General features: G+C 35.5%; 1 protein-coding gene across 1 annotated transcript in view; it reads right to left on the bottom strand.

The window, feature by feature from the left end:
* The window catches only part of LOC135213277 (beta-alanine transporter-like), a gene marked incomplete in the record, with an annotated part of 366,068 nt that overhangs the window by 87,396 nt on the left and 260,874 nt on the right, over positions 1-17,798 (bottom strand). The window contains 2 exon segments of the mRNA XM_064247258.1: positions 5,288-5,456; positions 15,032-15,186. Coding sequence (XP_064103328.1) covers positions 5,288-5,456; positions 15,032-15,186 — 324 coding nt within the window.

The following is a 17,798-nucleotide window of genomic DNA, read 5'->3' as shown; positions in this document are numbered from 1 at the left end:
TTTCACGAGAAAAACGGACTGAATTCCAGCGCCATTAAGCCCCACACGGGCAAAAAGAGAATGAAAACCACCCACAGCAGGAAAGGTATTCAACTTTAGGTATATACATCATATATATATATATATATATATATATATATATATATATATATATATATATATATATATATTATATACACATATATATCATATGTATATATATATATATATATATAATGTTATATATATATATATATGTATATATATATATATATATATATAATATAATATATATATATATATATATATATATATATAGATATATATATTATATATTTGCCTCTCAGAGTGAAACTAAGGATCTAAATAATTTTGAACACACTAACACATTTAGTACAGAGAAGCAACAGAAGAAAATAATTACTTTACCGACTCTAAAACCATTAATTCTTGCAATCCCGATTTGTAGCCTTTTATCCTGTTGGGCATTTTATTATTCAGCCCAGATCTTCAGGTCTTCCTGAACATGAAACTAAGTTCAAACACTTTTATTGTAAGATATCTTCACTTTCATTTTCTACTGAAATCAGAAAGTGAAAAATTGTGACTTTGAAATTATCATTTCTTTGAATACTGATGACTTGAATCAGTTTGGAAACGGCTGATGCTTCAATTACAATGCCCTTAAGTCATAACAATTCATTTGCATCATAAGCAAAAAAATTAATTAACGACCATCCAAAAACATTCATAATATGTCGAACTTAATTTCCTTGACTTGGTCAGAGCTTATGTTTCTCAAGACTGAAAGTTTGGCCCTTTTCTCGTCTGTATATCTTTCCTTTCGCTACTCTCACAGTCTGGTGCCAAACAAACAGTAAAATATGACAAGCGACAGATATCTCAAGGACAGTGACGCTCGTCTTAAGAGGTTGAAAAGGTATTTCATATCATATGAAATTTCGAGAACTGATTGCCTGCTTGCATAACTTCATTATTTCAGATGTCAAGCACTGTTATAAAAGCATAAATGAGGAAATCACAATCACCAACACTACGGACATGCGGACATAGAACGTCATTTCTTTAACTCCCGAAGGCTCTCCGCTTGCAGTGCATAATATTTGTGGAATGAAATCCAGTTGGGTTGAAACACTACTGATGTAACCAGTAACGCAATAAATTTCTGCAGCGCAGAGGCTTATGTCGAACAGATACTGAAGCAGTTAGGAACTTAAAAACAAGATCATTTCCATAACGAATCTTAATAAACCTGCACATTATTGCACAGCTCATGGAAGCTAAGGATTTTCGAAAACCACAGTTAATTAATAATGACTCTTGATAATTCTGAGGTTTTGTATAATGACATTTATAATCTTTTGATGTATCTAAGCCGGATATTAAGGACCTGAATGATATTCCTCTCCATAATCATTCAACTATGAACACAATTCCTCGCTGGACGAGTCGGTTGTGTCCTCGTCTACCGATCTGGGGAGCCGAAGTTCGCTCCCAGCTGCAGTCAACGTGGAATCAGAGGCATTTCTGATGATCGGAAAGTCATTTCTCGACATAATTTGGTTCGGATCCCACAGAAGCTGAAGGCCCATTCATTGCTAAGTAACCAACTGGTTCCCAGAAACGTAAATCAAAATCTAATCCTTATGGCCAACCATAGGAGAGCTGTTAATCAACTCAGTGGTTTGGTTAAACTAAGATATACTTAATTTTTCAACTATGTACATAATCATGCATACTCATACAAATGCATACATACACAGACAATTTATGGACATACATTTATGTAATATACGTATATACATATATGAATAAATATATTTGTAGAAATGTGTTTAGATGTTAAAGATACATGGCCTTAAACTCGCATACTTAGAAAAGATGATGCCGGGGACAATTGCTAGATTATGTATTAGAACGGAGTAGATAACAGAGCAAGTTGACGGTAGTTACGGAGAGAAAAGACATGGCCGGAAGTATGTCTGATCTTCGTTTGCGTGTGAAGGAAAGTCACGACAGATTTTTTAAAGGCGTTTGTAAATGTCAATGAAATAGCTGAATTAGACAAGGCGATAAAAGGCGGTTGTTAATGTCAATTAAATAGATGAGTTAGACAAGGTGATAAAAGGCGGTTGTTAATGTCAATGAAATAGATGAGTTAGACAAGGCGATAAAAGGCGGTTGTTAATGTCAATGGAATAGCTGAGTTAGACAAAGCGATAAAAGGCGGCTGTAAATGTCAATGAAATAGCTGAATTAGACATGGCTATAAAAGGCGGTTGTTAATGTCAATGAAATAGAGGAGTCAGACAAGGCGATAAAAGGCGGTTGTAAATGTCAATGAAATAGCTGAATTAGACAAGGAGATAAAAGGCGGCTGTAAATGTCAAAGAAATAGATGAGTTAGACAAGGCGATAAAAGGCGGTTGTTAATGTCAATGAAATAGATGAGTTAGACAAAGCAATAAAAGGCAGTTGTAAATGTCAATGAAATAGCCGAGTTAGACAAAGCGATAAAATGCGGCTTAATTGTCAATGAAATAGCTGAATTAGACAAGGCGATAAAGGCGGTTGTAAACGTCAATGATCAGACAAGGGGATAAAAGGCGGTTGTAAACGTCAATGAAATAGCAGAGTCAGACAAGGCGATAAAAGGCGGTTGTAAACGTCAATGAAACAGCCGAGTTAGATAAGGGAGTGAGGGGCATATAAGAGCATAAAAGACGAAATGTAGCCTAGGGGTCAAGACTCACATGGAATAGATAGCAGAGTAATTTGTCAGTTAATTTGATGAGGGTCAGAGGGTCAGTCAATGAGAACTTCATTTGGGTATAGGAGGGTAGGGAGAGGTTATGAGAAGTGCAGTGACATAAAGGGATTACTTGAGGTGCAATTACATGACAGATGCGAAGCTCAAGTAAAGGTACAGTACATACAGTACATAGGAAAATGGACAGGATAAAAGATGCAAAAGAAATCAATTTAGAAGAAAACGGACCTCAGAATAGAAGATGCAAATGGAGGGATGTCGTCTAAAGTGGAAGAACTATTGGGTCGATGTAGTGAATATTTTGAGGACTTCTTGAATGCATAGAATGAGAACAAAATCAAAAAATCTGTACAATAGCTAGTCTTGAAAAGTTAAAACAAATGTACTACATACTGTCAAATAAAAGTATTCATTATAATATGCATAAAGCTCTTAAAATATTGAACTGCAACAGTGATCAAGTTAAAGACACCTTCATAAGGATGCATATGAAGAGAATATAAACGAAATAAACGAAAACAACTGAAACGAAACTGTAGAGAACGTCAGGTTTAGCGATGTGGTGGAGCACAGAATATAGGTGGCTATTAAGTGTAGGTATTCGCTGCCTCATGAAAAGGACCGAAACATGAGGACACAATCAGATCCTATCAGAAATTGTGTCTTTGCACTGACATGCTTCTTATTGCTCTGATGCTCAGCAGCACATCCACGTCAATACCTATTACAAAAGACGTGAAAAATTGCTTGGATTCAAATAGTTTATATAAAATGGTGTAACAGTGTATAGTGTATTTGCATATGTATACATATATTGCATAATTTCTGCTGCATACATACTATGATACCTACAACATATTGTGTAGTGTATTTGCATATGTGTAAATACACTACGTACAAATTGTTTCCTGTATAAATGTGATACTCCGATACCTAAGACAATGTAAATGTTATGTAAATATAACGGAAAAAAAAACTGAGTTGAGTTGAAAAAAGAATTTAGGCCAAAGGCCAAGCACTGGGGCCTATGAGGTCATTTAGCGCTGAAATAAAAATTGACAGTAAAAGGTTTTAAAGGTGTTACAGGAGGAAAACCTCGCAGCTGCACTATGAATCAAGTGTTAGGCGAGGCTGGAAAGTAAGATGATGAAAGAGAATATGGAAATAGGTACAGTAAAGGAACAAAAGTGGTTGCAGCTAGAGGCCGAAGGCACGCTGCAAGAACCTTAAGTAAGGCCTATGGAGAAAAACTTGTTTAAAGAATGTGTGCAATAAAAGGTTGTGCATATCCAGTAGTAGCCTACTCACTGCAGCAATACTTACTACCATACACTCGCGGACCACATCAGTAACAATAACCTTATCATTTTCTTTTAATCTTTTTGTTATAAAGAAGGTTTACAATCTTTTCGTTCACAAATATAAATTAACTGAGAAATATAAATTTATTCTCTCTCTCTCTCTCTCTCTCTCTCTCTCACACTTGCTGGAATTTCCGTTATATAAATATCAATTGCAACTACGTCCCCGATGAAGAGCAGATTATGCGATGGTTGCATTTTGGAGCCATTTATACAACAGCGTCGAAACCGCTCAATGTCATTGTGATGTAGGGAATAATGGTGCATAAATTTATCAAGCTAATATTTTTTATTTTTTTTATTTTTTTATTTTTTATTTTTTTGACTGATTTGGGTTCTTTGTCTACTCGGCAAATGGCAAATACGCGTTTCGGTCTCTGGGACCTCCCGGATTCTTTTTCCAAATGTTCTCATATTCACATGAGTGAATTCAGTGTCAGTCAAGGGCCTCAAGGGGTTAGCAACCTGTGCAATCATACGACTCGAGGGAAAAACGACATGGAGTGAATACGCACACACACATATACAGTATATAAGTATATACATTCGTTTCCCGCTGCGCTATACATCATGATTCTTTTCATATTTCTTTGACGTTGGATCTCAGGGTCTTTGCAGAAGTGGACAGTCATATCTCAAAAATGAGCAAAGAATTTGAGAAGGCAAGAGGGCATTGAGGCTATTACATTTACATATGTATCTGGTAAAACTGATCAGTAGATTCTTTACATATATATATATATATATATATAGATATATATATATATATATTATATATATAAATAAGTATATATATATATATATATATATATTATATATATATATATATTTATATATATATATAAATATAAAATATATAATATGATATATAATATATATATATATAATATATATATATATGTATGTATGTATGTATGTATGTATGTATGTATGTATGTATATTCCCATGCAAGGGATGACGCCGAAAAGGGGATTATTCTTCTGGATTTCATCAAGAGTGAATGAGATTAAACTGTTACAAACCCCAACCACGTCAACGTCTCATTTGCATGTACTTACAAAGTACCGGCCAAACTCAAAGCTGCTCAACAATGTTGATCTTGCAACCAACAGGAGCCAAATAACACAGAAGCTCAGGAGTGCTTCAGCCACTGACCAAAATTCAACGACCATGAAGAGGGCGGGGATCATCAGAGCCAGCTGCAGGAACCTCCACTCCCGTATGAGGTAAGCCACGCCCGGAAGCGCCATGTAGCCCAGAGCCCAAGGGACGCTGAAGAGAACTCCCAGCATCGACCTCTGGGATTTGCCGCTTAATTCCAGGCCTGTGGATGATAAGGGACAAGGGAAGAACGGATAATAAAGATATCATAGACAGAAGTGAGGATATGGTCTGGTTCAAATTAGGGGACAAACTCATTACGGAGCTGTATATTAACGTTATTTTTGAATCTATGCACAATCATTCCAAAGGATGCAATATTAATCATATATTCTTATAATTAAAAATAAATATATAATATATATATATCTATATCTAATATATATATATATATATATATATAGATATAGCCTATATATGTATATATATATATATATGTATGTATGTATGTATGTATGTATGTGTGTGTGTACATATCTCGTTATGCATTTATAAAATTTTTTGAGGTAACTACGAGCGACGAGAGAGAGAGAGAGAGAGAGAGAGAGAGAGAGAGAGAGAGAGAGAGAGAGACTTGATACTTTGTAACACAGGAAGTCAGTGATAAAATCACCGTAGTTGCAGTGACCTCAAAAAATTTTAATAAATGTATATTCGGCACTGCCAAAACGGGATGATAGTGCACGCATACAAGCACACACAAACATATATATATATATATATTAAAAGCTTAAAAAATTAACAAATATAAAAAGCAAGTACAAGAGTAGGGAGGAGTCAATACCATAAGGTGTTGAAAGCACAGACCGAGTGACAATTCAGGCCGGGTCAGCTTCGACTTGAACTCACGAGAGATACAGAGGTGTTGAGGAAGACTGGGTGTTTAACTGCGGAACGAGTTGTTTAATGAAAAGTGATTCTAAAATAGCTAAATGCTGTTCGTTAGGGGATTGGCCTATGATTTTAAAATCTTTGTAATTCATGTCATGTTTACATTTCTTTGTGTGCTCGCGTATACATGAAAACTCAGGATTAGTTAATTTGACACCTGTTCTATAAACTAACGCCGCGATGAGAGTCTAATCTCACTTTGAGTAACCTCCGTGTGGAGCCGACGTACTTCCCTAGATTACATCTAGGGCAATTAAATAGATATACGACTCCTGAGGTCATCAGTGGACTGAGTTTCTCCTTGTGTTTAAACAGAGATCTGATATTCATTGGGTTGCAAGGTATTAGTTTAATTCGATTGCAGGAAAAAAACTTTCTATTAACAGTTTCAATTCATGGTAGAAATTTTTATGAATAAATGGGACACTTGCAAACAATCGTAATTTTGGCACTGTTGGTATTTTAATTTTAGGATGGAAGATATTGTTCAAGAATTTGTACAGGTGTTATAAAAAGTTTCGATGGAAACAGTTGTCAGTGAAAATTGGTGGAGATAGGTTATTTCATTGTGAAAATGATTCCAGTTAGACGTTATGTTGAAAGCCCTGTGAAAGAGGGTAGACATGGAGTTTAGTTTAAAATTATAAAAACAGTTGCTATAAAAATTTGATCCCAGGCCGGTAAACGTTTCCTTTCTAAAAAAACCGTGGTGTTAAAATGATCATCATATCTAAAAACGGTTACATCCAAAAATGACAGTTTATTTTCCTTTTCCTTTTCATATTCAATTGTGAAATTGATGTTAGGATGTATTTCATTTGCATAATGAAGAAATTTGTCAGCCTGATCTTTATCTTTGAACAATAAGAAGGTATCATCCACTACCTATTATTAAAAATAATGGATGGTAAGGCCAAAGGACAGTTGTCCAGTATGCGTTCCTCCAGGGAGTACATAAAAATGGTTTGCAAAGGTGGGGGGAGGCCCAAAGGGGATCCCATCGCCATACCATCAACCTTAATGTAGGCTTTGCCGTTAAAAACAAAGGCTGTGTCCTGCACAGCGAGCTCGAGCAATTTTCTAAAATCCGTAAGGTTAAAATTATTAAAAGTGGCATCTGGGTCAGTAAAAATACGGCTAACAATAATATCAATGGTTTCTTCTACCGGTACATTAGTAAAAAGAGACTCCACATCCATGCTAACCATAAATAAGTCTGAATCCTGGGGTAAGATTTTTTCTTTAAAATGTTCTGAATTCTTACAACTATAGATATTGGTAGTTAAAGGCGCTAGGAGAGGCACAAGAAATTTGGCAATTTTGTAATTAGAAGTGGTATAGGAGGTGAGAATAGGCCTCATTGGTATACCTTCTTTATGGATTTTAGGTAACCCATACATCACCCCATAAGAGGCACCTGTTGCTATATAATAAAGTATAAGTATTTTCACTAATGATTTTCGAGTCTTTAAGGTATTTCAAAAAACGGTTGATTCGATCTTCTATCTTAAAGATAGCAGAATATTGAGGTTCTCCTGTCTTTTTGAATTTAGATTCATCTTCTAAGATATTTTCCATCTTTTGTATGTATTCGTATTTATTCAGTATTACAGTACCTTTTCCCTTGTCAGGTTTTGTTATTGTTAGGTCTTTTCGTTTCCCAAGTTCTTTAAGAATATTCAGGTCGTTCTTAGAAAAGAATGGAGTCCAACGAGCAGTTAAACTGTTAAAAGTTTTCTGAGCTATATTATATGTATATATCTAGTATATATATTGTATATATATATTATATATATGATATATATGTATATATCTATGTATCTATAATATAAATATATATAAATTAATTATCTAATATAATATATAATAATATAATATAATTATAATTAATATATATAATAATAATATATAATAAATATAATAATATTTATATTAATAATGTATATTTAAATAATATATAATATAATATTATATAATATATATATATATATATATGATATATATATTATATATCTATATAATATATATGTCACGAAAATTTGGAACGCGATGAATATTATATGAATAAAGACAAAATCCACAAAGTGGAACGAAGGCAAACTCCGAGGCCTTTAGACTCAATGCCCTTTACTTAGCAGACTGACATAAGTATGAAGATAAGTTTACAAAGAAAGGTCGTATAAATGACAGATAGGGATCATATGGAAGAGAATATAATGAAATGGCTGGAAATGATGGTTTACGAGAGATGACAAATCTGTGACTGGCTGGGTTCAACGAATGCGAAAATGTCGATGAGCTCCGTGATTTTACTGCAAAGAAAGAACAGAGAAAGAACAGAAAGAGAGACGGGTAATGTTAGTCAGTATTGAATGACTACAGTTAATGAAATAACAGTAACCTCAGAATTTTTTTTTTTTAGAGAACTTGACTGCCGGAAATATGTAATAGACAAAGAAAGGTGTATTTATATCATATATAATTATATATATATATATATATATATATATATATATATATACATATATATACATACATCATACATATATACATATATATATATTATATAATAATCATATATATATATAATATATATATATATATATATATATATATATATTATATATATATATATATATATATATATATATATATATATATATATAATCTAAGACCATAGGTGCTAGGACATTTCGCTACTGGACCGTTCGTATCCAGACATTTCGTTACTGGACACTTTGCTACTGAATTGGACTGTTTGTCACTAAGACATTTGCTACTAGGAGAATAGGCTACCTAAAGCCATATTTACCTTGTCGTTTGTTGAATCGGTGGGGATTCAATTTTTTTTATTGGAATGGTAACATACATATTAATATAATAACAATAATAATATCAACTAACGCAAGTGAGGAAAAAAAAACTTTGTTATAATTCATTTATTTACTAGCTAGTATCACTTACAATGTATTTATCATATAACTGATATATCAAAGTAATTAGAAGTTTGCGTCACCTCGAATGCATGTAATATATAATCTAAATATCAAAAAATAAAAAAATGTTAAGTGAAAATTGAGTTTAATTTCAGTACTAATTAAAGTTTCAAGTTAAGGCGCACAGCTTTGAAGAAAATCCATTATACTTTTTTTCTTGGAAGCTGGTAACCGCAACTTATCTGCATTATTATTTTCGTTCTGGCTGGTGCTTCCTCGTTTTCTATGGCATCAATGAGTTTCCATATGTTAGGGTGTGAGCTTTTAACTGACATTCTAAGGGAGTTTCATTATGAAACCCTTCCAAGTTATTATTTGTCCTTGGAATTTCATTGATCGTCCTTTCGTACACATTCCACAAATCTCTCAGACACAGGGGGTGTAGTCTTCCCCTCCTAGATCCACGGCCTCGTTCATCACCAGTATAATTCTTAGCGAAGTAAATAACAATTTCTTCTGTTTGTTTGTATTGTTTGTATGGTGTTTTTACGTTGCATGGAACCAGTGGTTATTCAGCAACGGGACCAACGGCTTTACGTGACTTTCGAACCACGTCGAGAGTGAACTTATATCACCAGAAATACACATCTCTCAATCCTCAATGGAATGGCCGAGAATCGAACCCGCGACCACAACAATTTCTTCTGGGATTTCGTCATCATCAATCAACTCTTCAAATCCTTCAACGATGTCGTTTCTTGGGAAAAATGCCAGTGCTGGGAAACACCGCACTTTCACACAAAAGTCGTCGTCTTCATGGTATCGTTTCTCGTAACCGGCTTGAACTCTAATGTTTGCAAATGTTCCGAAATGAATCAAATAAACATCAAGTAACTTCCGTTTCTTGAAAAACAGTCTTAAGAAAATTTCCGACTGCTTACTTCAAAATCAACCACAATATGATCTGGCTTATAATTCTATACAAAGCCTTTATAGAAACGAAGCGTTTGAAAGTGTCCTCGGTTTGTCAGGTAGTAGTGCAAAGAGTCGGGGAACACTTATGTCTTTATTTTGAATAAGCAAGGTATATAACTGGTAGTATATTACTGGAAGAGACTTGAATTTTCCATCGCCTGCCCATACTTGAAAGTCTTTCAAGTCCTTCAGCCCATCTTCAGATGCAAATACTAAAATCCTTTCAAGATCATGTTCACCACTGTCATTTTGCAGGAACAACGACCTACTACTCAGTGTGGCGTACTCTTCAGGAATCAGATAACCATGCCGGATTGGAGGACATTTTTTTTCCTTTTGCCTCCACTGGCGAATGTTACGGCTTAAATTTGATGCAGAAGGAATTTTGGCTACAGGTATTCATGCAAATTCTTCAATTCAGTAGCAACCAAAGTACGAGCGGAGTCCAGGGTTCCAACTGCTTCATCTTTCATCCGGTTTTGAGCACATTTTAAACTGACAGACGATGCTATGGCGGTATGATTATGCTCACAAACTACCTTTACCGTCACGTACTTTTCCTCGTCTATGTTTGTGAGCACTCTTGCTTTGCATCTCCGATTTTCACACATCCAATATTGTTTTGTTCCGTCACTATTTTACTTTTGTTTATCATATATATCACTCTAATCATCCACTAACTCGATTTGTTTTCTTCTGAGTGTAATAGTCCTGGGCATCATGACTGACTAAGGGTTCAATAGCTTTATAAAGAAAGGACTTGATGGATAGTCAATGAAAAAAGCAGGATAGAAGGTATGATCGCAGTAAGAAGGTATTCAGTATTTAAGTAATTTGGGAAATTGATGGTTTGTAAATGAAACAAGACAGATGGATGGTATAATTACATTAAGAGTTATTCAGTATTTAGATAATTACACAGGCAGCGTATTGTCCAAGTAGCAAAGGGTCCTAGTAACGAGCTGTCCAGTAGTGAAGTGTCCGGTAACGAAATGTCCAGGTACGAACAGTCCAGTAGTGAACTGTCCAGACACCATACCATACATATATACTTACACACATATACAATATATAATGTTATGTAAAGTCCACAATGAAATCCGTTTCAAAACATATATACGTATTAAAAATATATACAAGTACAGAGCTTCTAGCTTTCGTCCAACTGCTGTGGACTTGATCACTAAAACGAAGTATAATATACAATTCAATTAACAAGGTAAAGCGGGAAACCATAAAATAAATATTACAATCTAATTAACAAAAGGCGAAAAACCATGGAAATTTTTTTACAGAAAGTAAACCTATTTAAACCGGTTGTTGGGCCCTTTTCAATTCTTAAGTTCTTCCAGACTTTCTTGGCGGAAGAAACCTGGAGTCTTTAGCTCAAGTGCCAACAGGGTGATTTAGTTGTAAATTATGACTTAGAATCAACTGACTACTATGTAGTATATTTCTAAAATTATGAATACCAGCACATTTACAAATTTCTTACTTATATCATTTTCATCAATGCCCAAGTTCCCATTTATGGTGTTATTTTTTCTATGATCCCTTTCTCAGGAGTGCGTGGCTATAGTAGAGCTATACCTAATTATCCACAATTTACGTGCTGAAATGTGTTCATTTTTGCGTTTACCAAACGAACGACCATTTTCACCGATATAGCAAGAATCCCAATCCAAGCAACCAATAGCATAAACATCAATATCTTCAGAGAATTTTACAGGGTTGTTTTTATGATTTCTCTCCCGACTGTGTTATGGGGTACTGGAATACAATATTGTACCCTTGTGTTTTCTATATTTAATTTTTGATATATATTATTTAAGCATCTTGTTGAAAGGGAGTGAAAGTGAGTTTTGAAATAACGGCTGTTCCAAACTTTCCCTTCGGTGATAATACTTCTTCCTAGCTCTAGAGGGACAATTTTCCATAAAATACCTGGGGTAACAAAATTAATGAAAACTTTAAACAACTTTGTATTCTTGAAAATGCAGTATTGGCGGCATAAAGGTTCTCGAAACGGCGGTTATCTAATAAGGAATCTAAAATATCAAATACAATTTTTCTATTAATTTTTCATGTACTTCTGAAGAATTGGACATTCATTTCCATGTAATATTTGGGTTTACCCTTAACACTCCTCGTCTAATAATATAAGGCCACCCACAAGGTATGTTGGAGAAGGTCAGGAATCGAATATACTAAGCCAAAGGCCAATCGCTGGAACCTATGAGGTCATTCAGCATTGGAAGGGAAATTAGAGTAGGTAAGTTTGAAAGGTGTAACAGGATGAAAACCTCGTAGTCGCACTATGAAACAACTGTTAGGAGGAGGACGACAGGAAAGAGAATGTGAATGGAGGTACAGTAAAAGGAATAAACGAGGTTGCAGTTAGGGGTCGAAAGGCCACTACAAATAACCTGTAGTAATGATTGCAGGTTGCACTGACGGCAATACCCTCTGGGTTGAAAGAAGTAAGACAAAAATAAGTGGGGCAAGAGAGCAACTATGTACTGTATCTATGATTTACAGCACCCGGAGTTGGGTTAAGCAATGTGAGGACCAGGGGAAGTAGCTACTCCCCGCTCCCCTCTAACATCAGGGGCCTGATAGGACCCATTAACAACCTATGATAATGTAACTTACGAAAGGGTAGATAAGGTTACGATGCATCCCAGTATTTCCATCGATGCATGGTTACTTACTTCAATTTAGGTGAAGGGGTTCACCCCCATTTCTACTGGTTATTTCAAGGTGTTTCAGGGAAAGCTAGGTTAGGATGCATCAGTCTTTTACTAATTTCTATTTTCACCCACCCAAGCACCTCCAAGGATTCCCAAACTAGTAGTCGTCCTTTTTAAAGGGCATTTCCATGCATTTCCAACAAATATCTCAATGCATTTCCAACACAGATTTCCATGCATTTCCAACACAGATTTCCATGCATTTCCAATAAAGATTTTCATGCATTTCCAACAAAGAAGAGTATGAAATTAAACAAAATCACATCTGCAATGATCTGCAAAACTTATTTTTCTTATTTCTGTTGCATAAACTGGTCTAATTAAACATTTCCTATTATGGGGAAAAGACGCCTAAACAGAAAAGAGCGCTCTTTCCCCAGAGGGTGTTCCACAATTTTTTTTTTTTTTTTTTTTTTTTTTTTTGAGACTGTGAACCCCTTCTTCTTACAGATACAGAACGTTTGCCTTTTTCATAAAAATAAAGTAAACCCGTATACTTGACTGAAAAAGACAAACGAGAATTTCACTTTAGGTTTCATGGCGTGTCATTCTCTCTCTCTCTCTCTCTCTCTCTCTCTCTCTCTAACTCTCTCTCTCTCTCTCTCTCTCTCAAATACAGAAACAAGGAAACGGTGCTGCAGCTCTACACATAAATAATTAGACCTCATCTTGAATATGCAGTATAATGTTTTGGTCAGCAACACTAAGAAAAGACAAATAGATTAGAAGGGGTACAAGCAAGAACCAAAAAGTTAATTTCCATTTATCAGGCAAATACGTTACCAAAAACGACTAGGGAGCCTGAACATGTATGGCTTAGAAACACGACGATTGCGAGGACAACTAATAGAAAGATTCAAAATACTGAAAGGAATAACAAAAGTAGACAGTAACCTATTTACGTTAAACGAAAACCACACAAGAAATGATTGATGGAAACTAGAGCTGAACAGATACAATACGCATCCATTGTGGGAATTTCGTTCTACATACAAGATATTTAAAACATGGAATAAACTGTCACAAGAAGTTGTAAACTGCAACAGTATGGAAGAGTTTAAAAGAAAACTAGACAAAATTTTTAGGACACTGTAAATGAACATTAAAACCTGCTACTAGAGATAAGTGAGCAAACGATCGCCTCGGATGGAAAAAAAGTCTTTGTTTGTTTGTTTGGTGTTTTTACGTTGCAAGGAACCAGTGGTTATTCAGCAACGGGACCAACGGCTTTACTTGACTTCCGAACCACGTCGAGTGAACTTCGCGGCCACCCAGGTGGCAGGTCAAGACCATACTGATCACGCCACTGAGACGCTCAAAAAAAAAAAAAAAAAAAAAAATAAATCTGAGACATCCTAATCCTTGTAACTCCTTCTAACTCTAACTCTCTCTCTCTCTCTCTCTCTCTCTGTATGTATGTATTTAGGAGTTCATTCTTAAGGCCGACGACGTTTACAACTACATTCTTGCATTATAAAGGCTGAAAGAATGTATTCAGAAACTTAACTACACAATAAAATGTGCACATAAACAATTATTAAAGCACCAATAAAAATAAATATAAAATAGTAGCTCAATTGAATTACATAATACAACCCATGCAAGTATAAATTCGAGAGCTGCAGCTCTAATGTAAGTGAATATATATATATATATAATAGGACATGTACGAAGAAACTCTCCATTCAGAGTGGGTGAGGAATCCGTCACAGAGAATCGAGTCAAAATTTTATCTGCGCCACTACCAAGGCGACTCACAATTATTCAAAACTCTTGCCTCTCTGTCTGTCAAAGTCAGGCATTTCTGTCGTTCCGGAACAGACCCTCCTCACTATAATGTCTTAATGCAGACTATATGGGGGAGGGGGAATCTGATGGAAACATGGAGTAGAAATATGCAAATACACGGTAATCTGGTAAGAGATCTTGGAAAATTTTAGGATGAAAGGAAAGTTCATGTTAGACTTCAGAGATGGAAAAGTCTGATCTGACACTTGGATGTTTTAGGTCACCAGGACTGATGGAGGTGATGAAAGGGAAAACTTTCTAAGCAAATACAGTTGCGTAGGAAATGAGTATTTGTGACAAAATATCAAAGACGCATACTTGTCAAATACAAACTATCATACAAAAACCTAGGTAAATCCTAGAACAGATAACAAGACAGAGAAACCTATAGTACTCACACAAAACATAGCTCGCCATGTAGCAGCACATATCAAACTGGGCAACGAGGATCCGTAGAATTAAATACATAACGAAGTTGGTAGAGGCTGCTGCCAACAAGCCGCTTGGTATGAACAGAGCCAAGCTCACTAGCAGACTCAATCGGCGACCAAACCTGTTCAGTGCACAAATAAAAACTGGAACAATAAAAGGCTAAATTTATCACAGAATACTCATAATATGGCTATATGGTAGGAATTATAGATGTGAACATTAGACTGAACATCAAAATCAAATAAAATCATGATGCTACTATAGTAGATTCACATCACCCGTGCATCTAACATCTAGGCCAGTCCCTTACGACGCTCCTGATTGGCTGTTGATAAGCCAATCACAGGGTTGGAAACTCTCAGTCTCTCGAGATAATTCACATAGGCAGGATGTATGTTCCACCTCTCCTGAGGGATACTTCTCAGAGCTGCAAACTCTGTCTCTCAAGAGTGTTCGCATAAGCAGGATGTAGGTTCCACCTCTCCTGAGGTATATGTCTTTCAAAAGTATCCCTCAGGAGAGCTGGAACATACATCCTGCCTACGTGAACTCTCGAGAGAGACCGAGAGTTTCCAGCCCTGTGATCGGCTTATCAACAGCCAATCAGGAGCGTCGAAAGGGACTGGCCTAGACATCAGGTGCACGGGTGATGTGAATCTACTATAGTATATTCATTACAGATAGACATACACTGATGCAACTAACCAAACTAAACCAATCAACCTTTTTCATAGCACTGATAAAATGATGATCATTTTTTAGTATCAATAAAATAAGGAGGAAAATTGCAGTTAACCAGATTGTCTCATTGACTGTGTGCCATAAGTGCCAAGTAATTGCAGGTAACCAAATGACTGACTGGACAGGACGTTGCTTTCATGCAGTAATGGCAAGTGTGCTGAAGACACTGGTCTTTTTCAAAAGATGACTTTCTCATTAAATTTACCTGTTACCAGTGTCAGTATATACTTAATTTTACATTCTAAATATGTAGTTACATGATTCTAAAATCTTCGAGTAATTACCTCGCTAGAATTGTGTTTATGTTGTTTATATTGTTATATTATAAAGACCTTTCATGTGAAATCTGTAAATCAATAGTTGTGATGTACTGTATTATCTGATTAATCACTTAACCTCCCTCACCCCCAATGATCTAGAACCGAGTCATTTACTTTTGTGACTAAACTCAACGTTTAATAACAGATTCTTTTCCTTCGATATGCGTACGTTCAAGGAGTGAAGCTACTATCTATCACGTTCCTATATGGTGAAATAACTAAATTTTTACCGGTGCTTGACCCCTGCCATGCTCTGATGTTTTGCCAGGCCCTTGGATCAGTACCGCTCAATAAACTCATTTGTGAACGATTAGCGTCCCAGGTAATCCGTGTCGTCGATTTTGATTGCAATTTTCTTACACACAACTCAGAATATTACTCCGTGTCGGCGATTTTGATTGCACCTTATTTACACACAAGTGAGAACATTAGTCAGTGATGGACAGACTCAGTGTTGGAATGAATCAAGTAATGACGAACAGGATGAGTGAATATTTCCCTGCACAACAACTGATTCCACAAGGATTTCACTTATTAAACAACTTTCTAACCAGGTAACTGAACCACAGGCAGAATGACTAAGTGATGCAAGAAGTACAAGACTGATATGCGGATTACCTACACGAAGTAAAAGACTAAAGTGTGGATTAGCTAGATGCTGTCTATAGCTAGCTCACTGGATAATGAAAGGAGTCATTCAGACATTTACGCTCGATTTCCGCAAACAGGCGACGAATGTTAATACTGCATGTATGTGATACAAATAGCATCTCTCTTGACTCACTGGTTCATGTATGGTAAGAAAAGCTGTATTTTACTCGAGATGAGTTGTCTCACAACAGTGTCTTATTTTATCAACACTAGGTTCCTTACTTGCATTCCCCGCATGCAAGAGAAGCAATATTTATGGTCTCATTCAGAAATGGACGTTCAGAACTTTTAACTGCATTGCATTCACACAATAACATACGTCTGACATATTCCCTCAGATCATTGCCCAGCTCGATTCAAGTCAACCGGACATGTCCTCGCTAACTTCAACCCGCAAAAACAGAAAAATGTTGACAACGAACGAACAAATCAAATTTATGGACATTGTGATTACAGTACACAATTTTAAGCACATATACTAATCTATTTTTTGAGCTGCTTCCAAAATGCATTATTGTAGGAAGTACAAATTTTGTGGTCAGTGATTGTAATTTTTACAAGTCAGTTTTGTCACAATGCAGTGCTCAGATTCTATCAAAATAACATTTTGGATAACCTGCAAGAACCCGTTTCGATAACGCCAAGGGAATTACACTGTTAATTTTAATTTAAATGTCTGCCTTAGATTACACAAGCTCTGAACAAATAAATGGAAGATGTTACAATTCAAATGAGACGGCAAACATCAATTGAAAAAGATTAAATCATATTTAAATTTTGTTACAAATAATGTTCTATGTTTCCTGTAGACAATGTTTTAACATTTTTGGAATAAACACTTACAACCCCAGGTTTTAATATGGTTTCAGAGTATGTATTTCTACCTTGTTTCATTCTTCTCGGAAATTATCCAGCTTTATAAAATGGTAAGCTGCGCGTTCCACTTCTAAAATCAACAGTCAATCTGAAATGATCCTTTCAGAAAACAAGTTTGTTCAAACCTCTAACCAGGCGGTTCTAA

The sequence above is a fragment of the Macrobrachium nipponense genome, chromosome 42 (assembly GCF_015104395.2).
Source record: "Macrobrachium nipponense isolate FS-2020 chromosome 42, ASM1510439v2, whole genome shotgun sequence".
In the NCBI taxonomy this organism is placed as follows: domain Eukaryota; kingdom Metazoa; phylum Arthropoda; class Malacostraca; order Decapoda; family Palaemonidae; genus Macrobrachium; species Macrobrachium nipponense.
This window is presented reverse-complemented; position numbering and strand designations above follow the sequence as displayed.